Raw genomic sequence first — 13,992 nt, 5'->3', positions numbered from 1 at the left:
GCTTTTATGTGCAATGGCCTTCATTTGCTGGAATGCCTCAAGTTCATGGTGTGCCGGTCGTTTTGAAAACTGGATGTAATTACGAAGGTTTCTTATGCTTACCGGCAGCTTTTTTCAACCAGTGTAATCATCATTACTTGTGGATACTGTAAATTGAATATCCCCTCCCTAATTACATTAAACTCAAGGGTTGGCTGCTTAAACAGCCAAATAAGAAAAGTTCACTCTTTACTATAAATAGCAAAATTGTTCCTTTACTTCTGCTGACCTTTAAAGCTAAGCGCTTTGCGCGATGTCGTCAGGTGTACATTAGAAAGATGGCTTGTAATTAGATCCGTAATGAGGAATTAAGTTGGAATGGCTTTCTGGAAAACTTCATTTATTCAGCGTTTCCTAATGGTGCAGCAGAATTGAAGCTTCGCTGCATGTCAGGCCTTTGGACGGGGCTGGCTGCCCTCCTGCCCCATCTGCAAGGGGAGGAGGCAGTGCCTGTAATGGTCCTGCCCTTTGCACGCAGCGCAGGGTCAAGGAACAATTTCTCTAGCCGTCCCAGAATTCCTGGGTTAATTAATGTTTCTCCTCTCACTTCAGTAGACAAATGATGAGTTAATTTTTAGTAAGCAGTAGAATAAAGAGAGGGTGGCTCTGTGATTTTATTATTCACTGTTTTTTTTTTTTCCCTCTGATTAACGTGAGAAACTGTTGTCATGCTGAAACGTAAGTTGTCTTCTCCCACTAGAAAAGACAGAGCTTAAATTAGTTGTCGTGTCTGCCTTGCTTTGAATCTGCTGCCTGTCAGGGTTCACCCATTCTGTGCATTGTTTTCTCAGCACTCAAAGAATTCAGTGAGCAACTCTGATTGATTCCCACTTACTTGCAGTAACTGAAAATTTCGCATCTTACCTACCAGCTAACATGTACTCTGTTTTCTTCATTCTGCTTTAATTAAAATTCCTTCATTTATTCCCTGTGGAAGGTTTTTTTTTGTAAGTCATGACTACTTATTTTCCCATAGCACTTCCTGCTGAGTGTCCCTTATAATCTATTGTAAAAACGTGCTTGGATGGGACAAATGGAAGAAGTTTGTCTCAGTCAAGACAAGTGCTGAAGAATTATGGCTACATCAAAATAATACTTTTTCAATAGGGATTTTTTTTGTGAAAACTGCATTGAAATAAGTCATAAGATACAGGTAGAATTTTAACGAAATGCAAGGCTAAAACAAGGTGGAAAAACTAAATCGTTTTAGTCTGTTTTAGAGTATTGCTCATTCCTGTTGCTCTCCTGGAGCAACATTTAAGAACCGCTGTGAGTAGTCTGAAGTAATAAAATACCCTGAGCAGCTTTATTTCTTGTTGAAAAAATAGTTATGTCTGTGTGCGATACATTTATTAATCTAAAATTAAAGAATAATTATTCATTGCTATTTTCACTTGCCATCCAACATATCTTTTACTCTGTCATTATGCTATTAAATGACAGGTAAAGCAACTGTGTAGATTGGTTTATGTATGCTGGTGTTACATTTGCTTTATGTGCACCTCAGCAAGTAAAAACATTTGTCTGCTGCCCCAGTCTCATTCCAGTGGTCCTTTGGACAGACTACTTCATAGGAAAGAAAATGAAGAAAGAGAGCGATGAGGCAGGCAAAGGCATTTAAGATCTTCAGATTCATTTGTTCCTACTTATCCTTTTGCAGACACTTGTGCTCACCCTCGAGGCTTAAAATCTTTAGTTGCTTTCAAAATGGCACGGCAAAGTGATTTTTAGCTGACTTCATAGTCCTACAGCAAAGGCACATCTTCAAGCTTGTCTTTTCCCAGCTAATTCAAAAACTGGTAAAGCTTGCAGTTTTAGCAGTAGCTTAGCCTTATGTCATACAGTGATGCTTTTTAATAGAGCCTCTATAGTTATGTAATTTGTCAATCTCTTTTTGAATGGTTTATCAGCAAGTATCTAAAAAGCACGGTTGCTTTGAATTCTAGATGTGACTTCAGACACAACTATTAGGAAACTCAGGTGCTGTGGGTGCATTAGAACATGTGTCTTTGTCCCTATAATTGTAGGTCACTCTTCCTTACTAAGCTTATTTCTGTTTTGCTCCGAACTTCAATGGAAAATACTTAGTGATTAAGTGCATCTCTTAACTTTTTCTGTGCTGGAAGCAGGGCTGTTTATCAGTTGAATGGAATTACCAAGTGGGCATAATCATGGGCTTCATTTTGCTTCCTGTTCAGTTCTTCGCAATACCCAGCATTTGCGCTGCTGCTTGTGGCAGCTGAGTGCTGAGCTGACATCTTGATGGAGCAATTTATTGTAACCCAAAGGTCTCACTGCTGAGCTGTAACATTCGGCTCAGAACCCATCACTGTACATGTGAAGTTAAGGTTATATTTTCCCATGTGAATCACTCTACACTTATCCACACTGGATTTAATTTACCATTTCATCATCTAGTTGCTCAATCTCCTGATGTCTTTATGCAGTTCTTCACTACTTGCCCTCATCCTTACTGCCCTGCCTTTGCATCATCTGCAAACTTGGTGGCTTCAGTGCAGGATAGACCGAGCTTTCAGATTTCAGTCTGTCTTTTGTAGAACCTGTATTAGAAGTTGGCAACACATTAACTGCCTTTGAGACCTTGGTTAGCAAAGCACTGTGTAGTGAGGTGGTGTGGCATCAGCAGTAATTCTACTCTTCTGCCCTTGAGTTGTGACTCTGGTGTGAAATGCTCCATGGTATTTGCCATTTGTTACCTTGCACAGAGAAAGAACTACGGGGTTTGTTATGCATTTTTGTAATGCCTAGCACAGCAGAGATTCTTGCATCTACCAGTGTCACAAATTTAAAATTAGGTGAGTGCAGTTTTTCAAGATTTAAAATTGCTGATTGTGCTATTATTTGAAATTTTTAGTAATATCTTCTGTTTTAATTTGTTTCCATATCTCATTTCCCTTGTTGGGGTGTGGAAGACTAATAGAAACTAACAAAGAAAGAGGAAGATACTGTTTACAAAGAAAGAGACATTTAAAATCCTGAGTGTATACAGAGGGTTGTTATTTCACTTGTATAAAGCTGAGATAACTTTTGAAACTGCAGTAGTCTAGAAAGAATCAAATAGAAGCAGTGTTTTTATTTGAACAGTTTCATTTTTAATAGACACTTATGGTCTCTATCAGTAATCATCAATCTTATTTGACTTAGTCACATTTTGGCTGGTGGATAATAAACATACACTTGTGCCATGCTTGGTTGCTGTGTGGAGCTTTTGTGGTGTTGAAATAATAGGGGACATTCCTTTTGCATTCCTTCTTGTGCCTCTGTCATTCAAAGCTGAGTGAGGTTAAGAGTCATGTTAGAGTAAGTGAGGGAAAAATCTGGGGTCACAACCATATCTTTGAATATCTTTGTATTACATATTCAGATTTGAGAGTTCAGAACTGGATTTTAGACTAGCTTAAATTTCAAATTGTCTGGGGCTGGTTTTCTGGCTTGTCAGTTCAGCTGTTGTGTTTTGTTTTGTTTTTTTTTTTTAGCTCTTTTAACTCCCTGAAGTGGGGTTCCCATCCCACAAGGCAGGAGAATGTTGTGGGTGAAATACTTTACAGCACATCCACTTGCTGCTTGAAGGCAAAACAAATGAGGCAAGGCAAAACGCTTCTCAGGTGTCTGTGGAAATGTAACTACAATTTGACTGCGAAGTTTGGCTGAAAAAAGCACCTTCCCACTCAGGGTGGAGGGAGAGCAAAGGAAGTCTGTTCTTGTGTTTTTATCTTACAGCATGGGTTTTGTGGCCTTTCATAGGGTCCCATGTGACATAAAAGCTGGAGCTCTGATTCTCTGACTTTATGCTGCTCTGTGTTTCGTGTCCTGTCAGTCCACAGTAGAAGTGACTGATTCTCTTCTTCCACTATGTGTGTTTGGGAGCAAAAGGTGTGATTCGTCACACCTGGTACATCCTCATTCTCATACTAGAGGCATGAGGAAAGACAGTTGTTGTAATTGAAATAGTAATACTTTCCCTGATAGGCTTTGAAACTCTGCAGATTTTAGGAAGAAAATATTTCTGTGGTGATGAGTTTTCAGTTTGTGAAGATGAGGGTGGGTGAGGTGACAAAACAGGAGACTAAATGAATTACAAGCAATAAATGGAATGAACTAACACAGTGTGATTTTTAAATTTGAACTAAGTGGCAGGAAAGATTAAGTGTAAGTATACCTGTATTAACTAACTCTGCTTATATAGGGTTTTCAATAGTGATTTAATTCCTTGTCTTTGTTTTTTCAATTACTGTAGACAGACCAGGAAGCTCAAGTACCCTCATAATTCTTAGGTAATGCAAGGAAAGAGTGTAAACAAATGGCCACGTTCTACTCCAGCCCTGTTATTTAGTGGTAAATAATACAGTTGACAGAATTGAAGGCCTTGCCACATCTTTCCCAAGCATATTCTCAGTTTTTAGAGAATTCTTCTGGAATTTTGTCTGTGATGTTCTACCTATCTGCTGTCTTGGGAGGGTCAGAAATGGGGCAAAGGCAAGGTACCTGTGCTCTAATCTTCAGTGTTGTCAAGAGGCAGTTGTCAGATTTCATATGAAGGAAAAAAAAAAAAAAAAAAGCAGATCTGAATGGCAAGGATTTGGAGGCCTTTAGTCCTAGATTGTCTTTTCAGACATGATCAACTGCAAGGCTTATATAGGCATACTATATAACGTGGCACATAGGCCACGTTAAATCTGGTCCACTATATCAACTTTGAGCTTTGGTCTCCTGAGGACTACTTGTCATCATCTATGCAACAGTCACCTGAACATTCTAGGATAGGAACTGTTTAACAAGATTTTGGAAGTTTATTTAGAATAGGCCAGTGTAGCTTGTGGTGAGTGCCATTTCTGCTTCAGAAGAGCTTTCAGCCAGGAGGGTAAGTGAGGCTAAGCTATGTTAGTTATTTTTTGGTCCTTCGTTTTTTGGCAGCAAGAGAGTAGACAGGGACTTAGCTGGGCATGGGCCCAGGGCAGTGCACATGCAAAGCAGCCATTATGATTGTTTAGTAAATACACTGTTTCCGAAAAGTATTATGCACTAGGCTCAGGATGCACACTTGTCCAAGTGGTCTGCACAGCCCGACCCTGTCAGGGCACTTCAAACTAGCCTCCCGGGCCTCCTTCTGATGGGCACCAATGGAATTGAACCCCCAGCTGTAGCTTGAATGTTTTGATGACTTTTGTTGTCCAATGTACCACAACTTCAGTGGCACTGTTGAGAATAATTTCCAAACTTCTCTGGGGTAGGCAGATCCTTATGATCTATACATCCTTATGATGTAGACTGGAAGAACAGCTAGCAGATTCCTCACTTTCGCATGTTTATTTTAGGTCTTAATAGACTTAAGTATTTCAGGACTCTGTAGTAAAATAAATGCTTGAGGGAACCTAAAATGTTCACACATAACCAGGGCTGGCAGAAGAACAAGAATTCAGTGTCATGGAATAATTTAGCAGGCTTGGCATTCGTCTTGATGAGGAACTAAACACAGTTTTTAAAAGATTTTTGTGAAAAAAGAGAAGGAGAACATGTTGCTCTCTTGCTAGCTGAGAACTCATCTAGGCACTCTCCTGGAATGGGGGAGATCCAGATGTAACTCGTTGGCCTGAATTGAGCTAAGTAGTGATGGCGATTTTTTTTATTTTTTTTTGTTTTGTTTTACTTATTTGTTTGTTTTCTGTGATTGATTGCATCCTCATCCTGTTTGTGTCTCTCATGGACAAAATGTCCCATTAACCAGGTGAGATGCAATGCTGTATTTACATCTGGGAGTAAAGGTAGTTGGGATCTTGTGTTGATGAGTATGCAGCTGTTTTTTGGGAATGGTTGGGGGTTATTCCATCTAAAAGTGTTCATCAGTATCCAGCTGGAGCACTGCTTTTAAGCGTTTCTTTCATGGGAAGAAACAATGGCATTATCAGTATATCAGTACCACAAATTATTCAGCATAGGTTATTCAACTGAACACTATAAAAAGTCTGTTTTGATATGCCAGTTGTTTATGTTAAATGGCATAATTATTTAACTTAGAATACTTTAAACACTTCTACCTGTTTTTGTCTTTGATTTCTGTGCAAGTTCACTTCTTTTTTACACTACATTAATTTATAACAGAAGAAACTTGTGAAACTTTTAATTGCAGTATGAAGGCAAATAAAGTTGTCTACTAATGAGAAGGGTGCATAGGAATAAAAGGGCAAGGAGAGAGAAGGGGGAAAAAGTACAGAAGGAAAGGTTGCCTTAACTTTAATAGGAACGATAGAGGCATCAGGAAGCCTTGTCTGTAGGTCGTAGGTGCTGTGACGGTGATAGCACTGCCTTCTCTTTAAACATGTCATGGAATTCACCAAGGTATGTTGCCTGCCAGCTTTGCAACATTCAGTCTGTAACCTTTGCAAGTTTGTAAGATAAAAATATGATATTTTACTAACCAAAGCGAAAAGGAAACTTAAGTTTCTGTACTTAAACTGGGATCGTGGTAAGAGGATAAGATATGCCTGAAGCAAATAAATAATTTGGTGCACTCTGTCCAGCGACTTTACGTTTGACTAGCTTGGGAACCCCTCTTCCAAAGCCCAGTTAATAGAAAACTAGTGGGTTTTTCATTGATAACATCAATGAAGGATAATTTGAGCCGGGAGTGGGAGGGAAAGAGCTGGATGCATTTTAATCCAATAGATTCTATGAAAACAGACTGTAACCATAAAAATGTCAAATAAAGCAGTTGTGTTGTATATTATTGTTTATAATAAATTGTTTTCTGCTTTTTCTGCTAGCCAGGCTTTTCCGTAAATGTATTTGCCTTCCAAATGGGTATGTTGTTATTCTCATGGAACAGCTGCAGTAACATATTGTACTTGCATGCTAGGATTTTATTCTTTCAAATGGAGTGATGCATGAGTCATTTATGGCTAAAACATCGTAGAACTTATTATAACATTGTTCATAGTGCATCTTCTGAAATAAACAGATCCAGAAAGACACTTGCAGTGAAACTTGGATTTCTAAGAGTTTGCATGAGCTGATAAATATTATAGGCTGATATATTATCTTTATTCAGAAGAAATTTGAGTATAGTTCTTAGTATCTCTAACTGCTTACCATGGCATGCATAATCTTAATAGCAGTATGACAGAGAATTTATATTAAACTGTGCTGATTAACGTCCTCCTCTGTTTGATGGGGTCTGACTCTAAAGTATCCTGTGATTTGTTTTCTTCTTGTAGATGTAAAAAAGTCTGACCAAGAACAGACTTTATAGTCTCTAACTGCTTCAGAAAACACATAATGAGTGATTATTTGGTGCACTAGAATACCTCAAAGATGCATAAGGAAAAAGAACCATAAAAAAGAGGAAACATCTCAGGTAACTGAGCAGATTATTACATTGTCTGCATCTCTTCAGGTAGATCCTGTGGCATTTATAGTATAGGAGATTTAAGTCAAGTAGAATGTGCAAGGGCAGCTCCAAAAGTAATTCCTCATATTTTATGATGCTGACTGGTTGCATCAGAGGCGGATTTTGGTGGTGTGGTAGTAGAGGTTGAACCTTCCCACTAGTATTCTGTTTAGTGTTGTTGCTGTGTGACAGATGGCAGCAGAGGGACACTCTGACAGAGTGATATCTGAACTTGAAATGCACATGAAGCAGAAGCATGTCACTGGATTCCTCTATGCAGAAAAACATGGTACCCACTGACATTCCTCATCGCTTGATTTACGGAGACCAAACTGTACATGTGAACACAGTGAGGTGGTGGGTAGTGTTTCAGCAGTGCCTTGAAAAGCAAGCCATGTTCCAAATGACCATACACAACTTTCACACCATGAAATGATGAAAGTCTTGATCAGCTCATCTGCAGAATTTTGTATGGAGCTGAATTGTCGACTTCAGTGCATTGGAAATAATGGTAGCAACACTGGAATGTCACAGTTTTCACCAAATGAATGAAATGCTCACACAGAAACAGGAAGATCACCATATGCAAGTCTGTCAGGACCTATTGAAACAACACGACTGAAGGTGACTGTTTCCTGGATCATTACTAGTGACGATGCAAAGTCACCACTACAAGCCAGAGTCAAAATGGCAGTGGAGTGGTGACATGTGAATTCTGCATCAAAGACGAAATTCAGGGTGCAACCCTCAGCAGGAAAGTGATGTGGACTATCTTTTGGGATAGGAAAGGGGTGATTCTTTTGAATTTCCTAAACAGCTACATAGCAACACTAAGCTGAAGGCTTGAACTTCCAGAGTGAGGCCAGAGAAGATGACTTTTCTCTTGTATTACAATAATTCCAGGCTCCAGTTTGAAGACCATGGAAGACATTGTCAGCTTTGGCTGGATTGTCCTATCTTGCTCATCCTTTAGTCTGGATTTCACTTTCCAACTTCCATCTGCTCAGGCTGATGAAAGATGGCTGTGTGGGTAACATTTTTCTAGCAATTACTCCATGATAGCAGCTGTGAAACAGTGGGCCACCAACTACTGGTGGAGAGTTTTGTGAGTGTGGCATGCAGGCTCTTTTCATTGCTGGAGAAAATGCATAGCTAATGGTGGTGACAGTGTTGAAAAAGTGTTTTGTAGCTGAGAATTTGCTCTATCAAATGGTGTTATTGTGGTATTTATATCTATTATAGTTGTCATTGAAGTAAATAGGAGTCATTACTTTTGGAGCAACCTAAATAGTAAGACCAACTACAACAGAAAAACTGTATTGTTTGTGTATTATTTGTTACTTAAGTATAAACATGCCAAAGTACAAAGGAAGTGAGATGTGGGTAGAACTGGTTTAAATTCTCTATTTCTCTTTCTCTTCATTTACAAATTGCATTTCACATAATCTGATCCTTTTAGAATGAATATGTTTAGCTTCCAAGTGTTCCCGCATAGTCTTTTTCTTATGTAGTGTTGCATTATCAAGCATCATATAAAATTATTTACTTTGTGCTTGCATGAATGTGGACAAAGTCAAGGCATTAGTTGGCTTTTTCAGGGACCGCTCTTGTAATTGGTTGCAATACTTCTTTGTAGAAACGAAGCATTGTGTGAAAAGAAGAATTGTGTGCATACAAATGTAATCTTGGCCAAGAACCTGCTAAAAAGTGCTCTTTTCAAATGGGGAAAAAAAAGAAATCAAATAAGGAATTTGTTCATGCCTTTTTTCTTGCCAGTAAGCAGTTGTGGTAGATGTTTTGGAAGTAGAGATAGATGGAAGTGGATGCAAAGGAGTGGATAATCTTGGAAAGCCTATGCAATAAGATACATGAGGAATTTGAGTTTTACGAAGCAGTGCTTCCAGACCAATGCCTTTAAATGCTTTCTATGTAGTAATTGGTTTTTAGCTGGCAGATTTTACGGGTATTGAGAGGTGCATCTTGAAAGAAGAATGCTTCAACTTCAATAATTTTTCAGGAACTCAAAGACTCATACAGCTTCAGCTGGTGATTCCTACCATTGAGATTAAGTGCAGTTGTTTCAGCTTTGCTAAGCAGTCAGATGAGAGTTGTCTTTCATCTCTTTTCAAGCAGATGGCTAACCTCTGTCTGTCAACAGATTTGAATGGCCCAGTTGGTGTTTGGACAAAGGCCCAAGGACTCTGAAAGAGCATGGTAAAGAGCTTTCATTACCCTTGGTTCCTGTCAGGCTTAAACAGTTGTTTTCCCTATTTCAGAATCTTTTTTGTATGTATTTTGGCCTAGTCTTTCAGGTCTTTTCTATTTTCATTTAGATAAAACCTCTTAGAAGTAACTGGAGTGGTCTATCTTACTTTGTTTTACTATTCTGAAGTGGTCAAATTGGCAACAAAATAAAGCTTACATTATTATTTCTGGATTTTACAGTTAACAATTCATGAAACTGTTGAACTTCCTTTTGTTTGTTAGCTCATAACTTTATGAATTGCACTTTTGGATGGAAACTTCCATGTTTAGTCTGAAGCCAGAGTTTACTTTTAACTCCGTTCTATGTTTTTCGACTTACCAAAACTAATGGGAAGGTTTTGTAAGTGCTTTGGAAAAGAAAAATGTTAAGCCTGTTCCCCTGCAGTTCAAAGGATAACTAAATGTATTTGAAATTTATGGGTATGAATTTTACATATAGCTAGAGCACAGTGCTGTTCTGCCAAGTTTAAATACAGAGAAAATGTTACAAAACTAATTAAAAGCTATCAAATGGGGATCTTAGCTAAGTTGTCAAAATAGTTCATAATGAGTTCTTGTACTGGGAGAGAGTAATGAGAAGTATGTAACTTCATTGTTTTTTATGAATGCTGGTTATGTTTTCTTACCGGTTTAAGTATTTTTGGTTTTATATTTGGCTCCAAAATAAGAGGCTTTGTTGAAGCAGCGTTTCTTTCTTTCTTGTTCCAAATGCAAGATCTACGGAGGCACCTAAAGAAAGAGTCCAACTTGTTCCGATTACTCAGTACCCAGCAGTTTTTATTGTTCTGTTTTCTTAAATCATCCCGCAATGAGACTGGGCTTTTTTGAAAATCTGTCCCTAAAATACCACCTCCGGCCTGTTCTGACACTGCTGTCTTACCATGGATTCAGTAGCATGTGAGCTCTGGTGACCATGTGGCGGATTTTCATTTAAGCTTTCCAGCTTCCTGCCTGTGGTGTTCTATTTGTTTCGGAGGTAGAAACATTTTCTCCACATGGGCAAAGCTGATAAGTTCTGTTCCAGCAGAGAAATAAATTACATGCTAGATGTAATGAGACATCAATGTCCAGTAAATGTCCTGTTGCTTGTGAGAGTGGTGCTGTGTGAGACAACAGTCGATAATTTTCTGGTAATTCTCTAATTCCTTCCCTTCCCAAAAGTTCCTTTGTGAAGGAGTTGGATTTAATATAGCAGGACAAAAAAGCCTCGACACAGAACAAAACTCAATAGTGCAGCAGGAAAGGGAGAGCTCCTGAAAATAGAGCAGCAAAGAGCTCGCATGCTGAATATAACTGCTAAGCTGGTATCTTCAGGCCTGCGGACGCTGTGCAGTTCAGGGCTCCTTCACTGGTCTGAAGTTTCATAAGCAGGAATGCTGTCCCCTTTCTCATTGCTTACTTGATGCTTTTATAAGCATCCCACAGTTCTTCCATTTTATTCTAATGGGAATTTTTACTAGTTTATTTTCCTGGGAAAACAGAGGGTGTAATCGTACAGCATGATGTTTTCTTTCACATGGAGTAGGACTTGGGCTTTGGCAGCTCTTGGTTAGGTTCTGTCAAAATTTCTTTACCACATCTCTGAGAAAACAAGTTATTTGCTATAGTCTGTATGACAGTCAATCCAATGCCATTAAGAATTCTTCCAGACACTTTGCTTCAAAGATGCAGCTCCCTTAAAATGAACTGTGAAGTAGCTGCCACGCTGGTAGTAAAAGCGGGCAAAACTGGCACCCTGTCTATTGTTTAGACAGTAGGGCTCAGTAAAATTAAGAAAACTCAATGTAGTTCATAGGTATTTAGTTCTGTTCCTCCTTAGATTAATTCTTAGCAGGGTGAAGGGAATGAGGATGGAAAATTACCTGACTCTATAAACTGAATGATATATGAGTCATTCTCAGGGTATTTATTTTCTCTTTAGCAACTGTCACCAGCTCCCTTCTAAAGATATCCTGAAGTGCCCTTGTGCTCCTCAAGATGCATTTCCTGCCCTGTTTCAGAAAGGCGATTTTCCCCCCTCCCCCTATTTTAGCCCAAAGGAACGTTGAAAATAAAAGGTACATAGGCTAACGCAGGGTCATGCTGTGGAAGAGTGATAAACCAGATGTGACATGGCTCAATCCATCTCAACTCTAATAATAAAATGTCACGGATAGGAAGAATAAAGCAGCATTTCTTCACAAAGGTTACTTTTTTCGGTGATTACTCTTTATGAATTGCCTTCTGAAAGGATATCAGCATCCAAAAAAAATTAGTCTTTTACAAAGGTCAGGGTGGAGTGGAAACAGCAAGCTTCAGCTTTGTTGTTGGGTGAATGTAGGACGTACAGAGACTGCGAGAGTGTTCAGCCTTGTTGTGTGACTTACAGCATATATCAGCAGCCCTGTTATTGATGCTTAGTTGCATTTCTGGAAAGAAAAAAAAAAAGTTGGGTGTTTTCCTGATTCTTACTTATATGGCCTACAAAAATGCCTAAGGGCATTTTGAAAGGGCTGGACTCTGCAAAGCACTGCAAGTGGGACCTGGCGCCCGGTTTCCCTATAGCTTCTACAGCTGCTGTGCTCATCCACCACAGACTGGCTGCCAGTGCTCATGAGATGGTGGCCAGTGGCTGTGTGTAAACAAGTCTGCTGAGCTAGTATCTCTGTCCTGGCTGTGATGTGTGAGGCTGGGATGCACAATCTGCTAGGACACAAGATGAGCAAAATAGAAGGTGGCATTTCTGTGAGAGAACTTGTACGTTGTAAATGAAGATAGGTAGGAGTTAATGGAAGCATTTTACAATCTGGTGTTCATTTGATCAGCTTGCTTTTGTCCAAAAATCCACTGCAAAGGAGGGAGGAGGAGTATTCTTCTAAAAATACTAAGACCTATCACTTAAACTGGAACTTCTCATTTGACTCAGAAAACCATTCTCCTGGAAATAGCTTTCTTTTCCCTTTCCAACTTGGTGTGTACGTTCTTTTAGTTAATGTTGAGGCAAGTACAGTTGAATTGAATAGAATAGCTCCTAAATTAAATACTGAAAGTGAGAGATGATTGGATTTTGAGTTTGGCTCGTGAACCTTTTTGCCTCGCTGTTTGGACCTTCAGTCTGCACCTGGCTGCCTATTTGTAAGGTAATACAACTAAAAAAAAACAAATCTGAGAAGGTGGAAAGTGATATAGTTAGGTTAGAATAATCTGTCAGCTAAGGATCAGAATCTGCAGTTTCTTTATAGGTTGAACTTCCATTTAAAGGAAAGATCAACATATCCTTAGCTCTGGACCGAAAGAACTGCTGTGATCATGCAGTCTGACCTCTGCAAGAAGAGGGCATTTCTTTCATTTAGCAATCTGCTAAACAGCAGCTGTTAAATTTCCAAAAACAACAAAAAGACTCAAAAGGCAAAGTCTTCATTTCCGAAACGAATGCCAGTTGTAATGCATAAACATTTTTCTTGTGAAATCTTTTTCAGAAAACAATCACAAGCTTTATATTACGGGTTCATAATTATCATAATATATTTCCAAGAAGGGGGAAAAAAATCGGACTAGAATTTCTCTTGCTTTCTAATGAATTACTTCTGTTCTTAAATCAGTGTTCTCATATTATAATCTTGTAAAGTTTCAGCTTTCACAATCTCCAGAAACAGTTGCGATTTTGTGAGTTAATAACAACACAATTCTTTAGACATAACTTCTCAAGGATGTCTGGGAAAATTGAGCATCATTTTTATTTAAGATTTGCATCTGAGATGCAGCGACAGTTTGTTAGCATTCAGGGAGAATTGGAACTTGGGAAGTGCACTTTTCAATTCAGGGTTTACAGTTTCATTATCTGCTGTGTAAAACTAAACCAAAACCATTTAAATGGAAAACCCACAGTAGGCTGCATGCATAGTTTTCAGGCATTTTAAAGCAATTATTAAAAATAAAATTAAAAAAATCACTAGAATGATTTTTGCTGAAGATAGAAGTTTGTTTATAGACTTATGTCTATATGTTCATGTATTGAAAAGACTGTCTATGCATATATTCCCTTGGGTAGATTATCACAATAACAACAATTGTTGACTCTAGTATAAGTAGATAAGAACTGTGTTGGTTATAAATAATCATTCTTTGTGTGTTACGCCATAACAATTTTCAGTAGATCTTTTTGCATGTAGAGTTTTAATTAAGAGATAACTGTCACTGCAGGTTGACTACAGAAGGCTGCAGTATCCAGCAGAGAGATAAATGCCAATGCCAAGTCATACAGGTTGGATAATGTACAGGGAGTCCAGAATTAAAAAGTAAAT

At 38.6% G+C, this 13,992-nt stretch overlaps 1 protein-coding gene across 8 annotated transcripts in view; it reads left to right on the top strand.

Moving 5' to 3' along the window:
- The window catches only part of TENM3 (teneurin transmembrane protein 3), a 1,260,835-nt gene that overhangs the window by 1,071,486 nt on the left and 175,357 nt on the right, over positions 1–13,992 (top strand). The window contains exon 1 of one of the 8 annotated variants that reach the window (XM_048943308.1): positions 675–717. The exons of 6 other annotated variants lie outside the window; for them this stretch is intronic. In XM_048943308.1, the coding sequence (XP_048799265.1) occupies positions 708–717 (10 nt within the window). In that variant the 5' untranslated portion in view covers positions 675–707. Of the gene's footprint in view, positions 1–674; positions 718–13,992 lie in introns of those variants that run through there. One more of the 8 variants, XM_048943311.1, reaches the window with a different exon arrangement.

Source organism: Lagopus muta, chromosome 4 (genome assembly GCF_023343835.1).
Source record: "Lagopus muta isolate bLagMut1 chromosome 4, bLagMut1 primary, whole genome shotgun sequence".
Taxonomy (NCBI): Eukaryota; Metazoa; Chordata; class Aves; order Galliformes; family Phasianidae; genus Lagopus; species Lagopus muta.
Note: the sequence above shows the minus strand (reverse complement) of the source record. Positions and strands in the feature narration are given on the sequence as shown.